General features: G+C 35.1%; 1 protein-coding gene across 3 annotated transcripts in view; it reads left to right on the top strand.

Annotated features, from left to right (window-relative positions):
* TMTC1 (transmembrane O-mannosyltransferase targeting cadherins 1) overlaps positions 1-25902 on the top strand; it is a 291956-nt gene that overhangs the window by 153554 nt on the left and 112500 nt on the right. For all 3 annotated transcript variants that reach the window (XM_056797671.1, XM_007502836.3, XM_007502837.3), the window contains one exon: positions 9199-9366. In XM_056797671.1, coding sequence (XP_056653649.1) covers positions 9199-9366 — 168 coding nt within the window. The remainder of the gene's footprint in view (positions 1-9198; positions 9367-25902) is intronic.

Here is a 25902-nt window from a genome sequence, read left to right as displayed (position 1 = left end):
GACTGGAAACTGATTCCACAGGCACTGCCTCCCCCCTCCCCCAGGCAGCCAAGGCAAATTAAGAAACTATGATTGGTTCCAGAGATGTTCCATGTGAGAGTTAGTGGGTGGAGAAAAGAGCTTATAAGCGGAGACCAGCAAGAAGTCTTTGGCATGTGAGTGGAGGAACTAAGGGAACTCTTGCTGGGTTGCAGTTACAAGCCCATTAGGGTGGCCAATAGATTAGAAAACTAAGTATCTCTCTACCTCTCTCCTACCTTTCCCTCTCTTTACTATTACTACTTTGATTTAATAACATTATTAAGCTACAGAGAGCCTCATAATTTTAAATACTGCATACCATAATTTGTTTATTCATTCCTCAGTTAATTGGAATCCCTTTGTTTCTAATTCTTTGCCACCATAAAATGAGTTGCTATAAATATGTTTTGTATCTATTATTCCTATTCGTCCTTCTTCCTTTCTTTAATCAATTTGGGGTATATACCTAGCAGAGGTATCACTGAGTCAAAGGGATACAAGGTTCTATACCTTTTGGAGAATATTACTAAACTGCTTTCCAGAAGAATTAACCTAACTTACAGCTTCACCATCAACAGTGCATTAATATACCTGTTTTTCCACAGCCCTTCAAGGATTTGTTATTTTCCTTATTTGCTATTGTACCTAATACTTTGCAGTTTTCTCAACTGTTTTTGTCAAATAGGAAGTTCTTGCCTGAAAGCTGAAATTTTTGTGTTTATAAAACACAAGGTTTCTGTGCTGTTTGCTTTTTTATATTGTATATTTGGTCCATACCAACCTCTCTATTTCTTAGCCAAAACCAAATTTTGACAATTTTAATATGTTTAAAATATGATACTGCTATATATACCTCCTTATGATTAAGAAATGGGTTTCCTTTATGTTCTTTATATTTATATTCTTTGTCTTTATATTATATTTATATTCTTTGTTACTCCAGGTAAATTTTGTAATTACTTTTTCTACCTTTTATAAGAATGACACTAGAAATATATATTTTGATAAGGTTAAGCAAAGTAGTTAAGGAATTTGGAAGTTTGTCTCAGAGGCTTCAGAGAAGCTGGTACAAGAGAATTATTTCCCCCCCCCCTTTTTTTTTAGTATTATCTATGTTGTATTTTTATTTTGTTTTTATTTTTATTTTGTCTTTTTTTTTATTTTATTTAGTCAATTTAGAACATTTTCCCTTGCTTATAAGAGTCATGTTCTTTCACTCCCCTACCCCAACCCCTCCTGTAGCCAGCATGGAATTCCACTGGGTTTTACATTTGTCTTTGATCAAAATCTATTTCCATATTGTTATGTTTGCACCAAGGTGACATTTAGAATCTACATCCCCAATCATATGCCCTGGACCCAATGCAAGCAAGCAGTTGTTTTTCTGTTCCCACATTTTTCCTCTGAATGTGGATAGCATTCTTTCTCATAAATCCCTCTGAATTGTTCTGGATTATTGTATTGCTACTAGTAAAGAAGTCCATTACATTTGATTGTACCACAGTGTGTCAGTCTCTGTGTACAATGTTCTCCTGGTTCTGCTCCTCTCACTCGGCATCAATTCCTGGAGTTGTTCCAGTTCACATAGAATCCCTCCAATTCATCATTCCTTTGAGCACAATAGTATTCCGTCACCAACATAGACCACAATTTGTTCAGCCATTCCCCAAATGAAGGGCATCCCCTTACTGTCCAATTTTTTGCCACCACAAAGCGTGCAGCTATGAATATTCTTGTATAAGTCTTTTTCCTTATCTCAGTGCAAGAGAATTCTGTGAAAGGTTAAGAATGTGAGGGGGATGAGCTGTGGGAGTTCAGTTGGCAGTTAACCCTGACTGCTGGAAGGGATAGTAAACTATTTTACTCTCTTGGCTCTCAGCCTTGGATTTGAGAGGAAAATCGTGGAATATCTTAGTGTTTCCCCTTTGGAAAATCTGGGGAACACTAGGAAGTGAACCAGTTATCATTTACTGCTGTTAAATCATTTATTCCTGAAGACCAAAGAATATCTGTCTTACATTGGAATCTGAAGTGAAATCTCAGAGTCCCAACTCAGCTTCACTGAGCTTCAGCCATTTGATGTTATTGTTTATAAATTTGGAGACAATCTTTAAGAATAGAAATATAAGTTTGTATAAGGATTTAGTTAGCTTATTTAGTTAATATTTGGGGAGGTTTTAGATAGTATTAAGGAGTGACAGAGCAGCTTGTGTGAATTCCCAAGACCAGAAGAATTTCACCTTATGGTAAAAGGAAGGTGGGTAGAAAGTTAATTTCTTTTAGTTAAGATTATCCTTTTTGCATATCCTTATATCTTAAAACTTTATAATACAAATAAATATTTATATTTTTGTATGTTGTGTCTCCAGAACAGTTTTTGTGCTGAGCCCAAAGAAGGGAAGTTCACAGTTGAGCTTCACCTCAATGAGGAGAACTGAAGATACTCTGTAAACACCTAGCAGAGTATGAACCTTATTTTCACATTTTTAAAAATGCTTTTTTGATAGTATGATTGATATGACACTGAATAAGTAAGCTAATTAAGTTAGAATTGTCATTTTTTGTTTTATTGGTTCTATTCACCCATGAGCAATTAATATTTCTCTAATTATTTGAATCTGTCCATTTATGTGAAGTATTTTGTAACTGCATTTATAATGAATGGTTCCTGGGTGTCTTTGATAGATAGATTCTCTAGTATTTTATAGTGTCTGTATAGTTATTTTAAATATCATTTAAATGTATCTCTTCCTGCTCAGTCTTCTTTGTAACATGCAAGTCATGTTGATAATTTTTGTAGGTTTACATACTACAACTTTACTAAAGTTATTAATTGGTTTGATTCGTTTTAAGTTAATTCTCTAAAGTTCTCTAAGGAAAGCATCATATTATATGCAAAAGGTGATGGCCATGGGTCTTTACCTTTCCTTATTTCTTCTATTTCTCTTCCTTATTGCTGTGACTAGCATTTCTAGTACAATATTGAAAAAATAATGGTGATAATGAATAGCACCATGATCAAATTGGAAAGGCTTCTGGAAGTTTTTCTTCTTTACACTCTTGGTTTTATATAGATACTATTTATTATTTTAAGGAAAGTGCATTTTTTTCTATATTTACTAGTGTTTTTAAATGGGAATGGGTGTCGTATTTTGTCAAAAGCTTTTTTCTGCATCTGTTAAAATAATATGCTTTTTGTTGGTTTTGTTATTAATATGTTTAATCATGTTTAAAGTGTTTTTCCCTAATAATGAACCAGCTCTGCATTGTTGGTATATAATTATATTATATGAACTTTGCTACATATTCTCTTAGTCTCCTCACTCATGTTTTATTTTAAATTTTTTGCATTGATAAGGAAAATTGTCTACAGTTTCCTCTGGTTTTGGTTCTTTCTGGTTTCGATATCAAGACTTTTTTTTTGTCATAGAAGAAACATGGTAAAACCTCTTCTTCACCTTTTTTCCTCTCAGTTTATATAGTATTGCACTTAATTTTTTTTTAAATGTTGATAGAATTCACTTGTAAATGCATCTAATTGTAGGGTGTTTTTTTTTCCTTTTGGGAATTTATAGTTCACTCAGTTTCTTTTTTCTAAGATAGAACTGTTTAAGGCCTCCATTACTGTTTTGTTAATCTATAAATTGTTCCTCACTTTTCTCTTAACCTCTTTCCTTCTTGTTTCCCTGTTGGATAAGAAGTATTTCTGTTCCAAACTGTATGTACGTGTATTCTTTTTTTTTAACCAGATAAGAGTGAGGTTTAGGTGTCACCCCCTTCACATTTCTTCCCCTTCCTTGTATTAGGTTCTCTTGTATCCTATTTATGTGAAATTATTTTTCCCATTCTTCTTCTTTCTTTCTCTTTTCTCAGTGCATTGCCATTCACTACCCATCCCATTCTTCTTTTGAAATCACCCATATACAAAGAATAAATGATATGATGCCCTCTGTCTAATTGATGATAAAGTTCTGGGGCTACATGTATTATAACCCTAATTAATTATCTAAACAGTTTATCTTAAGTCCTTTATACTTTCTCACTCAGATTTTCATGTTTTTCTTCAGCCCTTTATTTGTATATTATTTTTATACACTTACATTTATTTTCTACTCAAATCCAGTCTTTTAAACAGATTGCTTGAAAGTTCTCTACCTAGCATTATTACCCTTTAGGATGGTACTTGGTTTTATTGAGTTGGTTATTCCTTATTATAAGCCTAGATTCTTTGCCTTCTAGAATATCATATTCTGAACTCCTCTGATCAATTATAAATGTGGGGTCTAAATCTTATGTGATTCTGATTCTGGCTCCTCAGTACTTGAATTCTTTCTACTTTCAAAGTGTTCTTTTGCTGTGACTTCTGGATTTTGGCTATAATAATTTCGGGAAAACTTGCCATTTTGTGATTTCTTTCAAAAGGTAACTGGCAGATTCTTTCATTTTCTACTTTATTCTCTGGTTCCAAGTGATCTGGCAAGTTTTCTTTTATGGTCTCTTGAAATATGATAGTCTCTTTTTTTGTTGTATATGGCTTTTAAATAGTCCAATATTCTTAAATTATCTCTCCTTGATCTGGTTTTCAGGTCACTGGGTTTTCTTATGAGATATTTCACATTCTCTCCTATTTTTTCACTTTGATGTTGTTTTGTTATTTCTTTTGATGTCTCATGGAATCCTAGTTTCCATTTTGCTAATTTCAATTTTTGAAGAGTTTTTTTGTTCTATAGGACTTTGTATCTCTTTTTCAAAATTGTTAATTCTCCCTTTGTTTTTTCTTTCCCATCATTTCTTCTATTGCTTTCATTTCACTTTTAATATAAATTTTTTATCACTTTTAAAAAGCTTTTGCTTTAACTATTCTAGGCATTCTTATTGTGCATATTTCCAAGCTTCATTTTTCTTTGAAGCTTTGCTTATAGATTAAGTTATTTTCCTCTCCTGGATTTATATCTTGAACTTTCTTGTTACCATAATAGCTCATTATGGTCAGATTCTTTTTTGGTTTACTCATTTTTCCAGCCTCCTTCTTGACTTTGGAGTTTATGATAATGCTGGCCTCTATGCATTTTTGAGGTAGATATCTGGCCTGTGGCCTTTTATATTTTTTGGATGTTTTCATAGCTCTGGTTGGGAATTCTCAAAATTTCAGTTCACTCAAAGCTGGAGTAAATTTGGAGAGAGGTCTATTCATCACCCTACTACAAGTTTCTAACCTAAGTTTTGGTTTATCAGCTTGTTTCTGGTTGGAAGTTTCAGTAGACATCTGCTTGGCCCAGCTGCTTTTAGTTCTCTGAGAAGCTTTGCAGGTTCAAAGCTACCAACTAGCTGGACCTCTTTTTGTCTGGGACATTATATTCTGTTTCTGGAATCAGGAGTTTACAGTTCTTCCATGCTCACTATAAAACTAGGGCCCATACTCACAACCACTCCTCTACACTTTGGATCGGTGATTTGGAACTTGATATGGAAGGCATAGATACTCCTGTACTCTCCTAGAATCTTTTTTTTTTTTGACCCAGTGCTTTCTTGCCCTCCTGCCTGGCCCTGACCTTATTTCCATCCCTAGGTTCTGGAATGCTGCCATTTCTGTTGCCATGGTATTCCCCTGGTCAGGGAATATTTGGTCTTAAAACGTGTATCCCTAAGTCAACCTGGGATGGAAAAATAACTCACTGTGATTTCTTGCTTTTCCCATTCAGAATTTGTGGGGAGGGATAAACTAAGCTAAAAGCATCCCTTTCATTTTGTCATCTTCCCCCTAATAGTTCTTTAAGACTAAGGAACAGGGACTTCTGGGTAAGCATGGTGGCAATCTAGACACAGGAAGCTTTCTCTCTCCTCAGACCCACAGATATAGATGACCTAAAAAGACCTCCAAAAACTATCTTCATAAGAATGAAGGGACTCTACAGTAGGGCACAGCATTGAAGGTAAGGTACATGGGACTTGAGCATTTCCACACTACAAGGGAGTGAAAAAGCTCCCACCCAAACTCAAGCTGATCTACCCTCTCTCCCCCACCCCAGCTACGGAGCCAAAGTTAGAGCCAGCACATGCCATAATCAATGAGTGAATGAGGGGCTCCTCTGGAACAAGCAAGGGGCAGCTCTAGGTCTTGGGAGCTGACTAAGACCACCAAGGACCTATCCCTGAGAGCAGTTACACTCAAAACGCAGGCAGACGGTCAGGGGAGCACAGACCTTGGGCGCTTAGAGCCAATGCGTGCCATTGTACACAGAGACTGATACACTGTGGTACAATCAAATGTAATGGACTTCTCCATTAGTGACAAGGCAGTGATCTTGAACAACCTGGAGGGATCTATGAGAAAAAACACTGCCCACATTCAGAGGAAAAACTGTGGGAGTAAAAACACCAAAGAAAAACAATTGCTTGATTACATGGGTCAAGGGGGATACAATTGGGGATGTAGACTCTGAATGAACATCCTAGTGCAAATACCAACAATATGGAAATGGATTCTGGTCAAGGACACCTGTAATACCCATTGGAACTGTGCATCGACTATGGGAGGGGAGGGGAGTGAGGAAGGGAGGGAGGAATAGAAAATGATTTTTGTAACCAGGGAATAATGTTCGAAATTGACCAAATTTAAAAAAAAATTTTAAAAAAGACTAAGGAACAGAAAGAGTCTATGATCTGCATAAATGCAGGTAGTTTGCTCACCAAGAGTTAATTATACAAGTGAAATCATAAGTCTGATAAAATAAAAACCACAGGAGGAAATTGGTTTCAGTAAATGTAGAAATGAGTAATTTTAATCAAATGCCTGGAACTGAGAGATGGAATGTCTTGTTCATGTAACAACCAGGAGGCCAGTGCAACTGTATTGAAGATCAGGCATTGAAGAATAAAATCTAAGAAAACTGGAATGATAGGAAGAGATTGAATGACAAATAGCATTTTGTATTTTTGCCTAGAAGCAATAAGAAACCACTGGAGTTTATTTCCCAGGAAAGGTGATGTGATCAGACCTGCACTTTAGGAAAATCACTTAAGCGACTGAATGGAGGATAACTTGGAGTGGGGAGAAACTCGAGATGGGCAGACCCAGTAGCAGGCTTTTATAACAATCCCAGTGTGGAGCAATGAGGGCTTGACCTCTTATTGTGGGTGGCAGGATCAGAGGAGAGAATATTTGAAAGATATTGCAAAGGTGAAATAGACAGATTTGGGCAACAGCTTGGAAACAGGGATTGAGAGTTAGGAATCAAGGCTGATTCCTAGACTGCAAGACTGAAGTACTGGGAAGATAGTGTTTTCATAGAACAGGTAGGAGGAAGGAAGAAAGATTTATTTCACTGTTTGAAAATTTGGTGCTGCTTTTATAGCAAAGGAATAGTTAAGTACATATTTTAAATCAGTAGATGTCACCCTTTGTATTTATTTTTTGATAAAAGATCCTTTTGTTTTAACTAAAATTTTAAATTAATAAGAATGAATTTGTTTTGTCTTTCTAACCCCTCCTTCTGAAAATATGTAGGTAAAACCTCTTGTAACAAATATGCATTAAAAATTGTCACAAGCAAATTTCTCTCTCTCCGATATCACCTCTTTAACTTCATCTCTCAGTGATCTGGAGGTCAAATACCACTGAGTAAACTCAGAGAAAGGAAGTCACTGCCCCCCTAGGAATCCCAGGCAAATTAAGAACTGTGGTTGGTTCCTGAGCTGTGACAAGTGAGAGCTAGTGGGTAGAGAAAACAGCTTACAAGGGGAGACCCAGCAAGAAGTAAACATCTTTGGCATGCACATGGAAAAGCTGAGGGGTTGCTTGTCAGAGTTTAGCTACAGGCCCATCATGGTGGCCAACACATTATAAAGCTAAGTATCTCTCTACCTCTCTCCTACTTTTCACTCTCTTCACTACTTCTATTACTTTGATTTAATAAAGTTATTAGGCTACTAACAGCCTCATAATTTTAATTATTACAAAACATCCATATTAGTAGTAGTCTCTCGGTAACCGAGGATGACGATTGTCTTTGTGCGTTTTCATCTATGATATAGAAGAGTGTGCACAAAAACACTTGTGCGTGGAGAAGATTTAAGTGGAAAATTAGAGATGTCTAAAAATGTGTATCTTCTGAATTTTGAATTCACTTCTCTGGCAGGTGATAGAGAGCATTCTTAATCATCATTGTTCATTGTTCTGGAATCAGCATTGGTCATTGCATTGATCAAAGAACTTTAGTTTTTCATAGATGTTCCTTCTTATAGTGATGTTGTTAAAGTATAAAGTGTTGTGTTCCCCTGGTTCTACTTGATTCACTGCATCAGTTCATTACATTACATTCATATGTCATAATTCATTCATTCCCCATTGAGGGTATCACCTTAGTTTTATGTTGTTGGTTTTGGCCTTTTTTTGTCACCACAAATAAGAATTTAAGGGAATCATTGTGAAAGCTTCTTAGTCACCTAAAGTGATAAATTAATCTAGCCCATAAGGAATCCCTTTAGACTTTTCCCCCATTTCCTTTTGATTTCTGGAATGTCAAGGGCTGTAGGAAACACAATAGTTTGCTCTGTTGAACCAGACCTCTCTCTAGATGTGGAGATATTATTATGTTAACCTTATTTTGTTATGTTAATTGTCCCATCAGTGTCTCATTTCATTCCCATCTTGTATATTAAGTAGAAATCTTGAAAACTGGATAATGCATTAAGTACCTACCATGTACCAGAGATTATGCTAAGTACTGGGGACACAAGGACAGGCAAAAGATAATTCCATAAGAAATTATGAAAGGGTTGGTTTCAGAAAAAAAACCAGGAAGACATGTTTGAACTGAAGCAGAGTAAAGAAGGCAAAATTAGGAGAACAATTGACATCAGTAGTGACATATTTTGACATAATTATGACATTAGTAGTGTAAAAAGGAAAAAGTTTTAAGTATTTAAGAACTCTGATCAGTGATCAACCAAACTTCTTACTCACCTCCTAGAAGAAAGGTAATGGACTAATATGAGAATGAGACATACATTCTTGGTCATGTCCTCTGTGGGAATTTATTTTGCTTCACTGTGGTTTTTTGTTACAAGGTTTTATATTTCTCTTCTAGGTAAGGAAGAGAGGTAAATAAATGCTTGATAATTGAAAAAGTAATTATGACTACAGGACTTAATGTTTCTTTCATCCTTTCTTTTCAGCATGGGATACTGCATTCTTTTTGTCCATGGATTAAATAAACTCTATACTTGGTTAAATCGATGTGGGGCTGCTACCTTGATGATGTCTACTTTGTTGCTTCTGCTGCTTTTCTCTTGCAAAACTGTGAAGCAGAATGAAATTTGGCTTTCAAGAGAATCTCTCTTCAGGTATGATTACTTTAGGAAATGGTCATTAGTTTGCCTTATTTGTCTTCTTATTTACTTGTATGTATGCATACATACATATGTATATAAATATGTTGACTATACACAAATGGTACAATAATATGGGTCTGATAATATCTAATTAATTAGAAAGATCATTCTTGAATCTTGAATGAATCAATGAGATCTGAAAAAAATTATAAGCATGATTTAAAAAAGGAATTTTAAAAAACTAAGAATCTTGGAAGTCTTTTATGCTTTTAATTTTATGACTTTAGATGGAAATACCCTTTAATGTTCTGTTGGAACATAAAATCAGCTGTAAACTAAATGAAATGTATAAACTTAATTGCATTATTCTTTTAGCACTATATAAAAGTGATCAGAAAAGAAGAAAAAATGAAATAAATTTTCTGTTCAGTATTACAGGTTGTTAAACTGTTATGTAGATTGGTCTGATCTGGAGATAAAATTCAGAAATAGCAAACTCTAGAGGTCTTTTTCTTGTATTATGAAAAATCAATATAGATAAATATTTTTTAATGTAACAATTTTTACTTTTAGCCCCATACTTGTGATAGAATACAGAAATGTGTTGGGGACTACAAATAAGGAGGTATTGTTGTCCTTCAAATCTTAAAAGACCTTTCTTCACATTCAGACAGACACATGCAAGTTCTACTACCCACTGAGAGACTTTACTGCATTAGCTTGTGTCTATTGTGGTTGTTGTTACTATTTAATAATAGCTATAGAGGATGACAACTACTTCTGTTTAGTGTTGCTGTCAAAACAGCAGTTAATAGACAACAGAAGGCCTTATCATTAGCATCTGCTTAAGCAGCATGTTGGGGAAAACTGCTGAGATCAGAAATAGGTATGCATTTTTACATAGAAAAATGCCAAGCTGACTTGTGTCCCATGGCATCTGGTGATTTAGAACTTGTGTTTCACTGTTTCAAGTAGTTTTAAAAGCTCTATTTCTAAGAGTAATACAAAAAAAAAAAGAAATTTCTGCCTAATAGTCCAACATTTTATTAGGGATCTTTTATGCAATTTCTTAAAAACCACTGAATTTGAGAGCTGAATTCTCCTGTTTTAGTGTCTATACTAATGAAATGAATGAGATCATTGCCAGATCTCCCAGTGAGAGGGGAATCCAAATGCAGATTCTAATAGGCAGACTTCCTGAGATTTTTAGTTTGAGAGTTAGTTGTTTGTTTTTTAAATTTAATTACCTCACATGCATGAATTCTTAGAACAGTTGGAACTAACAGCTTGTTCATCATTGTTTAACTGATTGCCACTGGGTTGTTATGCTATCAAATTTAGATCAATTAGTAATTATAATTGAAGTTTGAAAAAAATTGGAAGCCATTCACTTACATAGGAATTACCCATCATAAAAAAAAGTGGATGTTCCTGGAAGTTTTCTACTTTTATAGGGCTACTAATTTTTTTGGTTCTATATTGGAGAAAAGAACACTTATGACTCAAGAGAGTTGCTTTTCTGCAGGCTTACTTTCTTCTCCATGTCAAAGCTAGAATTCAAGTTATACTTAAGTACCATACCAGAAGTTATAAAATTTTGCTTTTTTAATAAACATTTTTCCTCCTGTGAATATTGGGCCAATATAAGACATGGATGCTACTCTTGGGGATTTATGATCTAATTAAAGAAATTATATATACCCCAATGAGAAATGGTCAGTAAATAGTATGAGTGCCAAATAAATGATCAAAACTCAGTTCAAAAGCCATAATGAAAATGAGGCCTTTTAACCACTGGTAGTAGTCTCTTGGAAGCCGAGAATGACAATTGTCTTTGTGCATGTGTACACAAAGATACTTGTGCGTGAAAGAGATTTAAGTGGAAAAATCAGTGCACAGAGACAGTCCCACTCTCTGGGCGTTGGAAGCCTGGGTCCAGTGGCATGAAAAGTCGTTACACCTGGAGACTTCCTCAGCTGCATTGGATGGCCGTGTTGTCTTTTGTGCTCCAACACACCCTGAGCACTCCACTGTGCCTTGCTGTATCACCATCTCAGCCGTTGAACCTTCTTGTTGGTTTCTTCCACCTGTTCAGCTATAACAGTCTTCACATGCTGGGTGAGCAAAGCCCTAGTCAATGGTCTCAGAAAGGAATTTTTAACCACTAAAGTAGTCATAAAAACCAAATCTTTAATCAGGATAAGAGATAAGTCCTTAATAATCAGCCACCACACAGAGCCAAAGACTAAATACCACACAGAGCCAAAGCTCTGGGACTCTGGAAACAGTGTCTCTGGGAGAATACACCGCCAAAGATGATTATCCAAAGAATAATAGAACTTGGGGACTTAAATACCTTTTGGGGAATTAATTACAGTAAACATACACTGACAGATTGCAAGCAGGCTTGGAAAAGAGGCTGTAGCCTACGGCTGGAGTATCAGGGAGTGTCCTAAACTATAAAAGGATGGTTCCAGTCAGGGGCAAGTTATCTGGAAAAGGTCTCTGATACAATAGGAGAAACTTCTAAGACAAAAAAGGTACTTAAGATTTGATAATATTTACTAGTCCCACTTAAACTGGAAGCATTAAATATTTTAAGGTTTATTGTTCATTCAGGTACAAGGTCAGTCTGGGACTTTCCTCAAAATAAAGTTCCCAAAGGCCAGAGGCAAACTTGGGGTTTCCAGAAATAAAGTTGACACAAGTAATGCTTGTTTAAACAAAGGGCTCCAACTGATTAGGCAAATGATCAAAGGAGTTGTGTATAGTAAAGCACTGTCAACCACAAACCATCTTCAAATGAATTAGATATAACACCAATATGAACCACTGCTTTAAATCCTCTTTAAACTCTTGATTTACATACATTTCAGAGCTTACTTTATATACAAATGTTAATCCCATATTAAACAACAAATATAAGTAAAATTGGATGTCTCTTTGAGGTAACCCAAGATAGATAATAAGTCTCTCTTTTCTAAGATTTCTAAGAATTCTTTTGTCACAGAAAAGAAAATGTTTCTGATTTAACCTCACTAAATATTTGACCTGGAAAAAGAAGCAGATGACAACAATATGGTCTGAGTATCCTTGTATGTTGTCTATTGGATCTCCCAAAATACACATCCCCATGGGAAATCAAACTCACCTGCATTCAGGGATTGGGCCCTCTTTATGTGAGATCAGATGTATCCAGCTGTCAAACTCCCTTAAGCTTTGTGGGGGAGGGGTTAGTGAGGAAGACTTGGTAGGGTCCTTTCCACTTGGGCTACAGGGCATCCTCTTGCATATGCCCCCACCCCCAGGCGCCAATAGATCCAATTTCTAGCTTCTAGCTGTAAGGTAGACTGGTCCAGGGCCAGATACCTAAGGAAATGTTTAAGAAACAAAAGGGTTACAGTCTGAAAGATTTTTTAATCTATCTCCAGAAGTATGACAGAAGAGAAAGCTTAGTAGTGAAAGTTACCACGGGGTAATAGGAGAGGCATCATACACCCAGTGACACTCTCAGAAGGTGAGTGGTGAAACTTTCCAAAACTGGCTTCCCTAAGTTTCAAATATCCAGGTAACATCTGGGAGACATCTTTTAGGAAATTTAGAAATTCTACTATAGGTCACATTGGAAAAAATAAGAATATGTGGGCTCTGACTGGCACACTTTTTTTCCTCTAACACTTTACATTTTCCATGAAAATATGTGATCAATATGGAATGATTTGGCAACACTGTTATTGTTATATAAACTTAATAAAAAGCAATATGAGTCATTTATGTGACAATGAAAAACAGCAAAATGTACATGTTTAGGGTGTCAAATCTACAATGAAATTCTCAAAAGAAAAGAGTAGAATCCTGGTGGGGTTCTTTAGGTTTTAAAAATTGTCTAATATAGTACCTTAGAGATGATTAATTTTGAATTTTTGCAAGGCACTCAATAAAAAGTTTATTGTTCTATGCTGTCAGTTACAACTGGCATGCAACATCATTGACAGAATTAAAATTCTGATACTGATTAAAATGTTTTATTGCTACATTATGTTAAACTGCAGTAGATTCCAACCCTATTAAAGGGTATGGAATAGAAATTATTCAGGAACTTTGGATATATGATTTCATAGTCCAGCCACTGCCAAGTAAGGTTTTTTTAAAATTATTTATTTATTTAGAATATTTTTTTCATGGTTACATAATTAATTTTCTTTCCCTCTCTTCTTCCCTCCCACCTCCCAGAGCTGACAGGCAATTCCATTTGGTTGTACATATATCATTGTTCTAAACCTACTTCCATATTATTTATATTTGAAATAGAGTGATCTTTTAACGCCCAAACCCCAATCATATCCCCATGGAACCACAGGATGAATCATATGTTTTTCTTCTGTGTTTCTTCTCCCACAGTTCTTTCTTTGGATGTGAATAATGTTCTTTCTCATAAGTTCCTCTGGATTGTCCTGGATCATTACATTGCCGCTAGTAGAGAAGTCTGTTACATTCAATTGTGCCACAATGTATTGCTCTCTGTGTATAATGTTCTCCTGGTTCTGCTCCTTTCACTCAACATCAATTCCTGGAGGTCTTTTCAGTTCACATAGAAATCCTCAAGTGCATCATTACTTTTTGGGCTTCTTTTGTGTCTTGTGTTTGGACTTCAATTTTTTTTGTTTAGGTCTGACTTATTCCTCAGGAATGCTTGGAAATATTTTATCTTATTGAATGTCCATTTTTTCTCCTGAAAGAATGTACTCAGTTTGGCTGAGCAGGTGACTCTGGGTTATAAACCTAAATATTTCCTAAATATCATATTCTATGCCTTTTGATCCTTTAATGTAGAAGCCACTAGGTCCTGTGTGATTCTCATTGTAGTTCCATGATATTTAAATGGTTTCTTTCTGATTGTTTGAAGAATTTTCTCCTTAGCTTGGTGGCTCTTGAATTTAGCTATTACATTCTTGGAAGTTGTCATTTGAGGATTTCTCTCTGGAGGTGATCTACGAATTCTTTCAATTTGAATTTTATTTTCTTGTTCGAGGATCTCTGGGCAGTTTTCTTTAATAGTTTCTTGTAATGTGATGTCCACGGTTTTTCTTGATCATGGCTTTCAGGTAGTCCAATAATTCTCAAATTGTCTATGTGTTGATTAGGAAAAAACACAGAACTATTAAGTTGTCAGAAAAATCACTCTTTAATTAAGGAAAGGGGTTCAGTGCTTTCCTCAAGGCCTCCACACAGAGCTACGTGCCACACACCCACACCGAGTCCCAAGACTCGAGTCTCTGGTTGCTCTGGTCACTGATACCTGGGAGAGCCAACCACGCTAGATTGACAACAGCAAGGAACAAAAGAATTTGGAGAACCCATTTACCATTTGGGAAACCAAGGGACAGGGAAATATGATTTATTGACATCACCATGCCTACAAGGAAATGGGAGTCTTCAAACCATATTGACAGGATACAATCAAGCTTGGGAAAAGAATCATAACTAGAGGCTAGGGAGTAAGGGAAGAGGTTACTTCCAATTAATACTAAAAGGATGGCCCCTACCCAAGTGTGGGTCTCCTTGGGAAAAGGGTCTCTGATACAATGGGTAAGACTACCCAAGACAAAAAGAGTACTTAGCATTTGCTTAGCCTCACCTAACTTGGATTGCCATTTGCCTTATGGTCCATTATTCAGTCTGAAACTGCTAGCCTGAGATTCCCTTCAGGGTGGATTCTCATGGGAACAGGGAACAAGTACAAGCTTTGGGGTCTCCAACTTACAAGCTAGTCCTAAAACTCAGTGTTCATAAGATCTTATAGGCTACATGTTTGGGAATTTCTAGAGTACACAATGACATCTTCTAGATCTATTGTATAGGTCAGTTGTTTTTTCAATAAGATATTCCACATTTTCCTCTATTTTTTTTATTACTTTGATTCTAATTTATTGTTTCTTTGTTTCTCATGAAATCATTAGTTTCTAGAAGATCAATTCAGATTTTTAAGACATGATTTTCCTCTGTCAATTTATGGTTCTCTTTTTTCAATTGGCCCATTTCTTCTTGCATCACTTTCATTTCTCCTCACATCACTTTCATTTCTCTTTCTCACTTTTCCTCTGATTTTCTTAATTGGTTTTTGAAGTCTTTTTTTGAGCTCTTCCAGAATCTATGTCCAATCAATTTTTTTTTCTTTTGGATGTTATGTGTGTTTCCTTGCTTTCAATGTCCCTTTCTGTATTGGTTCCTTGCTCTTTGTCTCCATAAAATTTTTTAGAGTTAGGTGCTTTTTTGTTGTGTGCTCATTTTTTCTATCTAATTATAGATGGGCTTTATTTTCTGGGAAGTTGGGGTACCCTCTTAAACTTCAGACCTACCTTAATGTTGTTTTCAGCTTATTTTCTGGGTTTTTACCAGTTTCAGCTCTTGGGGGATGATGTGATGGTCTGAGAGCTTTGAGAACTCCTCCCCCCTGCTGATTCAATTGACCCTTGAGATGCTAATAGCTTGTTCCTCAGGCTTAGACATAAATGTTTGATCTTATTCTGAACTTAATCATGTCAGGAGCTGGTCAAATCCTAGCCCCAGGCTTAAGCTCAAGTTTTTGGTCTCATTGTGTACTTGATCCAATCAGGCACTCCCTTGATTGCCCTGTTTTGGAGCTCCTCCCTGATCTTTAGGCAAAAAGATCAATACTTAGTACTTGGTGCTATCAGCCACCCCGAACTGTGTACCATGTACTCATCCCAAGCCCAGGCTGGGATTCCTGGCTTCATTCTGGGCCCACACGTATAAGCCCACTTCAGCCCAGATTGTCCTGGGCTGGGACTCTGGACTTGTCCACATGTTTGAAATGGTTTGGCTTGCATCACTATTTGCCCAAGCAAGATCTTAGGGTCTGAATGTTGATATAAGCTTAGGTTCAGGACCTGGGACAGCAGATATGTGTGGTAGGGTGAGAGGATAGTTTGCTCTTCCCTCCTTGCTGGCTCTGCTCTCTTCTCACCCCATGACCCAGATGTTCTCTGCCTACCTTTTGGGTTTTTCTTTTCTTGAATGTTATTTCACTTAGTCTCCTTATTGGTTCTTTCACTTCTGTATTTGTTTTGTGGATATATTTTCATCTTGGTTGGAAAGAGCAATTTAAGTAAGTTTTGATAAAAGCTTACTATTCTTTTGTACTCAACATGAAAATGCAGGAAGATTTTGAATGTTGCTTAATGAGTATTTGCCAAATATAAAATGGTTGAAGCATATGGTATCTCCAGCTTAATCCCTTGCAACAACTAGAAGGGAATGGCCTTTAAATCTTTTGGCACTGGTGCATAGAGCAGTTATGAAAGTGAATCTCATTAGCCATCTTGATTTAATTAACTGTATTATATGCTTTCAATAGCATCTTTTCTTTTTAATTTTTATTAGAAATTAATTGTAACAGTAATCATCTGGAATTTCTTGAGCAGGATAAAATATTTCAGTATTGGGAGTAGACTTGGAGTCGCTAATCCTAACTCTAAACCTAACCCTTTCAGAGAGGAAAGTAAAAATAAAAATAGAAGATACCCCATTACAATTGGGCTGCCAAAGTGTCATATTTGGTTATGAAAATGCAGTTTGCCTAAAAATATCATAATAGTGACATAGTTAGGTCAACATTTAGAATGGAGATAGCTACTAAGCTATAAATATACAATTGCTAAAAACAACACAGGTCATCAAAATTCATAAGCCTGTCAAAGAAACAAAATACTATTGATGTAAGGAAAAAAAGTTAAAATAGTATAGTAATTAAATTTGAATTGAATATCCTACTGTGAAACAAAGCAATCTTCTTATATATACTTTTCTTTCATTCTAAGAACTCAAGATATTTAATTAGTAATACTTTTCTGGTCCTCTTACTTTAGAAATGTGTCTTTAAGAATGGGAGTGGTTTGGTTTTTTAAAGTTTCCATTTTCACACCCAAACTATGTACTGTATATCTCTTTCTGCAACTTCTAGCCCTTGCAGAGGCCACAGGCATGCTTCTCAGCAGAAATTGCTCCCCATCACATGGGGCATATAGAATATGCATGATGCTGTCTGGTCTTGCCTTTTTATTTTTATTTATTACTTACTTAGTGTTGGTGAACAATCCTGAGCTAGCTATTCATTGATTTAGTGGTAGACAAGATTGATTAATTCAAGAAACCAGGACTTCCTGCATCCTTATTGTGACCCAATTGGCAGGAGAAATTAATTGTATTAGTGAAAATGACTATCATGTATGGGAAAACCAATTCCTGGCATGCTAAGTCAGAATTCTTTGGAGTGAGAATGAACTATCCCAAGTGACAGATGAGAAATCAAAGGCCAAGAAGTGACTTGATTATAATAATCCCACAAATAATAGAAGTTAAAAATAGGATTCAAATCCAAACTTCTGATGGCACCAATGTATTTTCCATTATCACATTTAACCTAAAAAATTCTAATCTAGATAAAAATTTTGGCCAAATTATATATTTGGCAGCTCATTTGCCCTTTGTATTCATAAAGCAAGGATGTGAACAAGAACAAGAAATCAACAAGGTTTCATGTGTTTATCTGTAAAATAAATATCATCCAAGGGTCCATTAATTAGGTACTTCAGTCAGTCACCAAATTAATGATACAGAAATAGTTATCCACAAATTTTATTTACTCTCAGAATGCAAGGATATGTGTATGTTAAAAAAAAGTTAGAGCCTAGAGCACTGGCTTCAGCAATCTTATATATAATGTTAAAACATAAAATGCACAGAAAAATGGAATTTTATAAAAAGCAGGAGGGGAAGATAAGGGGATACATATCTGGAAACAAGTAATAGAAGAGGGAAAACAAGGTCACCTAATGGGTGATTAAAAAAGGAGCTGTATCCTCTTTCCCAAATTCACTTCTGCAGATGTCGTAACCTTTGCACTTCCTGGAACAATATCTAAAAGCTCAAAATAATGACCAGAGTACTATCTACATCTTATAATAATAGTGGCAAGAAATGTGTGCCAGAATTTCTTTCCCATAGCAGTCTTTCTGTCATGACAGCGGCAGCAAGAAGTCTGAGACAGAAATTCTCTTTCCACATCTGTAAGGGAATTTCATCAAGTGTCTTCCAAAGTAGCAGGAAATCTTCTGATAATAATTTATATGTTCTTATTTAAGTGCTTTCTTTCCATATTGATTTTCCGTTGGAAGTTTCTACATCTCAGAATATAACTGAACTGGGGAGATCAATCCAAAAAGTATTTTCTAAACATTCAGGTCAGGGAAGAAGAATGGAGAGGATTAATCATTAAACCTTCTTTGTTCAGCACTTGAGCACTTATTAACCAGAGCTCTATTGAAGTTAAGTGAGGAAGGAAACAAATATTAAGCATATACTACATTCTAGGCAGTGGGCTATGTTCTTTCCATATATTATCTCATTTTATAAAGGAAAACAATAACTACAATTCTGTGTATGAGTAATATTGGGATCTCTAAGGCTATGCTGGGGAGGGAGGGAGGGCTAAAGGAGCTCTGATTACAATTAGGTGATCATCTATTTTCTGAAAACCAACTTAACTAATGATAATTATGATATTGCGCATTTCTGTAGTATTTTATGTTTAACAAAGTATTTTCTCTGAGATGTATTTTTTTTATAAATGAGGTAACAAACTCAGAAAGAATTAATTCTTTTCCATACAAATAGTCACTGTCAGAGAGCAGATTCAAATCCAGGTCTCCTAGACCAAATCTAGGACTCTTTCCACTGTGCAAAGTAAGTATAGAAAGACTCACTATCAGATGAAGAATTTTTAAAATTGCATTAATCTTTGAAGACTATATACTAAGTTGTGGAAAATTTCTATCAGCTCTTTAAGACCTGCAAAGCACATTATAGGTATTTATATCATTTGAGTACCCTGAGTGATGAAGTCATGGAGCCTTGGAGTATATACTTATACTCCATTCCTGTTGGATTTGAATGTACTGCTAAAAAATATGACTGCTTGTTCAAAGAAGAATTTTAAATGCTCAAAATAATGTCCATATATCAAATTTATCTTTCCAGACAATGTAATGATAAGTTAAATGTTTTGAGGCATATAAGTTCCATTTCCTTTTAAACATATACAACATTAATTCACACATGGCAAGAAAATGGATAGCAGAAAGGATAAAATCCAGGCAATATGGTATTTATAAGAAACAAACTGAAAATGAGAGTGGCTAAAATAGATATAATTGGAAGGGATAAACACGGCAACTATATTATGTTGGGAGGGATTACTATGGATAATGAAGCATAATCAATATTGGATTTGTATGTACCAAATGCTGAAGCACCTAGATTTTTAAAGAAAAAAATAAATGAAATACAGATGGAAATAGAAACAAAATAATAGTGGCCAACTTTAATTTTCCCCTCTCAGAACTGGATAAATCTAACCAAAAAATAAATAAGAAAGAATAAATAGAATACCTTATATAAGTAAAATAAGATAAAGCCCACACAGACCTTCATGAAATTAGTAGCAGATCTAAACCTAAGTATACCATAATGCCAACATAGTTTCTGGTAGGGCAACAGTGCAAGAGCATAAATATTCTGTAAAAGTATTACTCTAACAAAACTCATCATACCATGAAGGTAACACTGCATCCCTCATGGATAGTGACACTGGAACAAAAATTCCACTGGGTTTGACGTAAGTGGAAAGACTTGTTTTGGAAAGAGTATGGTCTTGGCAACAGATTGTGTCTGCTGCCTAAGGACCAATATAGAAAAAGGTTCCTCATAATATATGTTAACTGAGAAGCAGACAGTCTAAAGTAATCATATTAAATGCTGTTAGGAACATAGTGAAATAGGCCTAATATTACATTGCTTAGAGCAGCTGTGAATTATTGTTGTTTATTTTAAACAAGATGGAATTATACATTAAGAGCAGTAAAATTGTTCGTGTTCATTGACCAAGAGATCCCATTACTAGGGTTAGGTCCTAAGGGCATTATCGAGAGGTTAAAAAGGTATGTGTGTATGAAAATATTCATAGAAGTTTTGTTATGACAAAATACCTGGAAATAACATAAGAGCAATGAAAGGGAGAAATGGCTGGCTGGATTATGATATCTGAATTATATATAGTCAATCTTCTGCAAAAAAAAAAACACTTGACTTAAAAATGTAAAAGGAATTATTATTAGATATATAAGTAATAAGCATTAGATATTGTATACTGGGTAATAAGTATTGGGGGGGGGAAATCTTTGGGGAGTTTTGTTGAAAGCAAATTATTTGAAAAAAATAGTATGTCTAGGGCATCTAGGTGGCTCAGTGGATTGAGAGCCAGGCCAAGAGATGGGAGGTTCTAAGTTAAAATCAAACACTTCCTATCTGTGTTACATTGCCTAGCCTTTACCACGCTTTTGCCTTGAAACCCATACACAATGTTGATTCTAAGTTGGAAGGCAAGGGTTTAAAATATAGTTTGTGCTACTTTACTGAATCCATTTTACCTTTGGCTATTCTCATCTATTCCAATAAATTCTGTTTTAGACAAACTCTAAGGAGTAGTGTTTTGTGCATACTGAAAAAGGAGACAAGAAGAATTTGGGAACCTTTCCAATCTTAAAGTTCTTTTATATATTTCATGTTTTGCTTCCATGAATAATGTATTAGTCAAACTGACCTTACTTTCCTCTGAAATTTTCCTCAAGCATGTGTAAACTGTTTACCAGAACAATTTACCTTCTTCATTAATGGAAAATAGAAAATTACAGCCATTTCAGTACATTGAGCTACACAGAGACAGTGCTGGGGCAAGTAAGAGTCAGATGAGCTATTCTGTATGGCTCTGAAGGAAAAAAAATAGGCAAAAGTTATCCTAAGGAGCCAAAAGGGTCTACTGTGTGCTGTGTGCCTGACCTGATCAAGCCCAGAATGAGAACAAAAGCCTACACCCAAACCTGAGGGTAGAATTTAAGCTATCAGCAGTCTCAGGGGGTAATTGAATCAGCAGTGGGTGGTGGTTCTCACATCTCCCAGCCCATAGGCCATCATTCCATCTTATAAGAACTGAAACTTGCAGAAACCCAGAAATAAGACTAAATAAGATAGCATCAACAAAGGTCTGAAGTTTAAGAGGGAGCCCTAAGCTCCTGGAGAACAGAACATAGCTTTAAAATGGCTGGGGAAATGAGCAAACATAAAAAAAACAACAAACTAACCATAATATTTTTATGGAGACAAAAAGCAAGGCATAGACACAGAAGGGGACAGTAAAAGCAAAGCAAACACATGCAAAGTCCAAAAGAAAAAATATGAATTGGACTCAGATTCTGGAAGAGCTCAAAAGGATTTCAAAAACCAATTAAGCGAGGCAGAGGAAAAAATGGGAAAGAGAAACAAAAGCAATGCAAGAAGATATGGACCAAATAAAAAAGGCTCAAAAGCTGATGGAAGAAAATCATTTCTTAAAAATTAGAAGTGGGCAACTAGAAGCAAATTACTTCATGAGATATCAAGAAACAATAAAACAAAATCAAAAGAATAAAAAAAAAACAAAGAAAATGTAAAATATCTTGTTGAAAAAATAATTAACATAGAAAACAAATCCAGGAGAGACAATTTAAGAATTATTGGTCTACCTGAAAGTTATGACAAAAAAAAGACATATTACCAAAAAAATCAAAGAAAACTGCCCAAATATTCTTGAACAAGAGAATAAATTAGAAAATTTCCCTAAATAAATCCTCGAATAATAACTCCAAAGAACATAATAGTTAAATGTAAGAGCCCCCAAGCCAAGGAGAAAATACTGCAAACAGCCAGAAAGAAACAATTCAAATAATATGGATCTACAAACAGGATCACACAGGACTTATCAGCTTCCACATTAAAGGAGTGAAAAAGCATGGAATATGATATTTTGAAAAGCAAAAGATATAAGATTACAATCCAGAATCACCTAACCAAAAAAGAAAACTGAGTATTTTCTTTGGGGATTTGGGGGGGTATTCAATGAAATAGAAGATTTCCAAGTATTCCTGAGGAAAAGAGTAGAACTAAACAGGAAATTTGAAATCTACGAACAGAACCCAAAAGAAACCTAAAAAGATAAATAAGAAAGAAAAAATTTAAGGGACTCGATAAGGCCAAACCATATGTGGAAATGTATTACTTGGAAAGAGGATATTTGTAATTCTTAAAATTCTTATTAGTATTAGTTCAGTTAGAAGGTGTATTCTTAAAGGATAGGGAAATAAGCTGATTAGGATATGATATGGAAAAAAATCAAGTGAAAAAGAGGATTGCACTGAGAAAAAAGAGAAGGAAGAGATGGAAGAGGCAAAAAAAAACCCCAATCATAACCAGATACAGAAAAGCGGAAATAATAAATATATTATTTTCAGATCATAACAATAAAAATTATAATCAATAAAACTCCACAGAAAGATAAATCAAAAATTAATTGGAGACTAAATAATCTAATGCTAAAAAAGAGTGGGTCAAAGAATTTTATTAATGAGACTTACAATACAATAAAATTCATTGGATACAGCCAAATAAGTACTTAGGGGAAATTTTATATCTCTGAACACTTACATCAGTAAAATAAAGAAAATGCAGCTCAATGAATTGGGCATGCAACTAAAAAAAACTAGGAAAAGAACAAATTTAAAATCTTCATTTAAAGACTAAATTGGAAATCCTAAAGATTAAATGATAAATTAATAAAATTGAAAGTAAGAGAAGCATTTAATTAAAATATAAGACTAGGGGTTGGTTTTATGGGGGAGGAATAAATAAAATAGAGTGTTGGTTAATTTGATTAAAAAAGGAAAGATAAATCAAATAATCAGTATCAAAAATGAAAAGAATGCACTCACCATCAATGAAGATGAAATTAAAAGTCATTAGGATCTGTTTTGCTTAATTATATGCTTATAAATCTGACAATCTAAGTGAAATAGACAAATATTTACAAAAATACAAATTGCCCAGATTAGCAAAAGAGGAAATAGAATCCTTAAGTAATCTGAAATCAGAAAAAAAAAAATTGAACAAGACATGAATGAACTCCAAAGAAAAAATCCCCAGGGTCAGATGGATTCACAAGTGAATTGAATGAAACATTTAAAGAAGAATTAATCCCAATACTATGAAAATGATTTGGGAAAATAGACAGAGAAGGAATCCTACCAAATGCTTTTTATGAAATTAATATGGTACACTTTCCTAAGCCAGGAAAAACAAAAACAGAGAAATAAAAATTTAGGCCAATTTTATTAATGAATGTAGATGTTAATTTTTAAATAAGATAGCAAGGAAAATACAGCAATATATCTCAAGGATCATTCACTATGACTACGTGGGGTTTATACCAGGATTAAAGGGCTGGTTTAATATTAGGAAAACTATCAGTGACCATATTAATAACCAAACTAACAGAAATCATATGATTATTTCAATAGATGCAGAAAAAAACCTTCAAAAAAGACAACATCCATTCCTATTAAGTACACTAAAAATATAGAAATACATTTATCATTTTTTAAAATGATAATATATACCTAAAACTTTCAGCAAGTATCATCTGCAATGGGGATAAGTTAGAAGGCTTCCTAGTAAGATCTGGGGTGAAGCAAGGATGCGCATTATCACCACCAATTTGTCATTATATTAGAAAAGAAAAATGGAAAGAATTAAAGTAGGCAATGAGGAAACTAAACTATTACTCTTCACAGATGAATTATACTTAGAGAATATTGGAGAATCAAATAAAAAACTAGTTGAAATAATTAATAACTCTAGTAAAGTTTGTAAAGGTTAAAATTAAATGAGTTGGACTAAATTTATAAGAGTGTGGTCACCGAAATTATTACTCAAGTCAAGTCAGAATGACTTTTTATGGTAGTTTATTTACAAAATAGAAAGAGTGAAAGTAAGGAAAGAGAGAGAGAGAGAGAGAGAGAGAGAGAGAGAGAGAGAGAGAGAGAGAGAGAGAGAAAGAGAGAGAGAGAGAGAGAGAGAGAGAGAGAATTAACCAGACAGGGCTTCAGAGGCCCCAGCAAAGGGACGCCCAAAGGTAAATTAAACAAGGGTTCTAGCCAAAAGGCCTCCTCAAGACCAGGGACCTTTCCAGAGGCTAGTACCCCCGAAAATCCAGCCACATATCAGTCCTAAGGGAAAATCCAAGAGCAGTCTGAGGCCCCAAGCTGGAGCTCCTCCAAGGCCAAGTTCAAAGCAGAAAAAACTCTTCACAGGAAGTTACCACCATTTTTAAAGACAGTTCTTTGTGTCACTTCCTGTGCTTCCACTTTTATGTGGGTCAATTGCAGCTTTTGCTTTGCTTTGAAATAACCCGGGAGCAGTCACTCATTTTTGACTTGTCACTCACTAGCACACTTGTGTCATAGACCACCCCATCCACTTAAGGATTAAGTGGTGGTATATACATTTCTGGTGGCTAAAATCTAAAAAATGGGGAAGGGAGAGTTAATCCCATCTTCACAAGTTTCAGGATACAAAATAAATAAACATAAATTATCAGCATTTCTATATATTATTAACAATCCAGCAGCAAGAGCTAGAAAGAAAAATTCCATTTAAAATCACTCTAAACAACATAAAATACTTGAGAATCTACTTGCCAAGGAAAACACAAGAATTATATGAACACAATTATAAACCACTTTTCATACAAATAAAGTCAGATCAAAATAATTGGAAAAATATTGATTGCCCATGACCAAGCTAATATAATTAAAATGTCAATTCTATATAAATTAATTTATTTTTTAGTTCCATACCTCTTAAACTTCCAAATAATTATAGAATTAGGAAAAGCAATAACAAAATTCATCTTTAAGAGCAAAATATCAAGTGAACTAATGAAAAAAAATGTGAAGGAAGGTCTAGCTGTACCAGATATCAAACTGTACTCTAAAGCAACAAATCATTAAGAAAATCTAGTATTGGCTAAGACATAGAATGGTAGATCAATGAAGTAGATTTAGCAATCTAGTGTTTGATAAACCCAAAGATCCCAGCTTTTAGAATAAGAGCTCAGTCTTTAATAAACACTGCCAGGAAAATTGGAAACTATGACAGAAGGAAGGTCAAAATGGATATGTGATTTAGATACAAAGGATGATACCATAAATTAAATTAGGGGAATGCAGATCAATTTACCTGGCAGATCTTTGGAGAAAGAAGAATTTATTACAAAGCACAATGCCCCGCAGGTGATGAGACCGGAGGCTTTTTATGTAGGGCCCCAGATGCTTGGGCTACACTACCTGCCCGGGCTGAGGGAGGAGAGCATGTCAGCTGTGGCATCAGGTGCTGCAGTGCTTCTTCTGCATGGGGGCTGAGGGCACTGGACTGGCTACTGGGGCCTACCAAGGGCTGCTGGGGCTACAGCTGCCGAGTTCTATCTCTGCATTGGAGACATTTATCAAAGTCAGAACTCTATCTAATGCTCCAAAGAAGCCCTGGATGACATCCATTCGATTTATAGTGGATAGTGACCCCTACTTAAAGAACAAAATCCAG

This window comes from Monodelphis domestica, chromosome 5, assembly GCF_027887165.1.
Source record: "Monodelphis domestica isolate mMonDom1 chromosome 5, mMonDom1.pri, whole genome shotgun sequence".
Classification (NCBI taxonomy): Eukaryota; Metazoa; Chordata; class Mammalia; order Didelphimorphia; family Didelphidae; genus Monodelphis; species Monodelphis domestica.
This window is presented reverse-complemented; position numbering and strand designations above follow the sequence as displayed.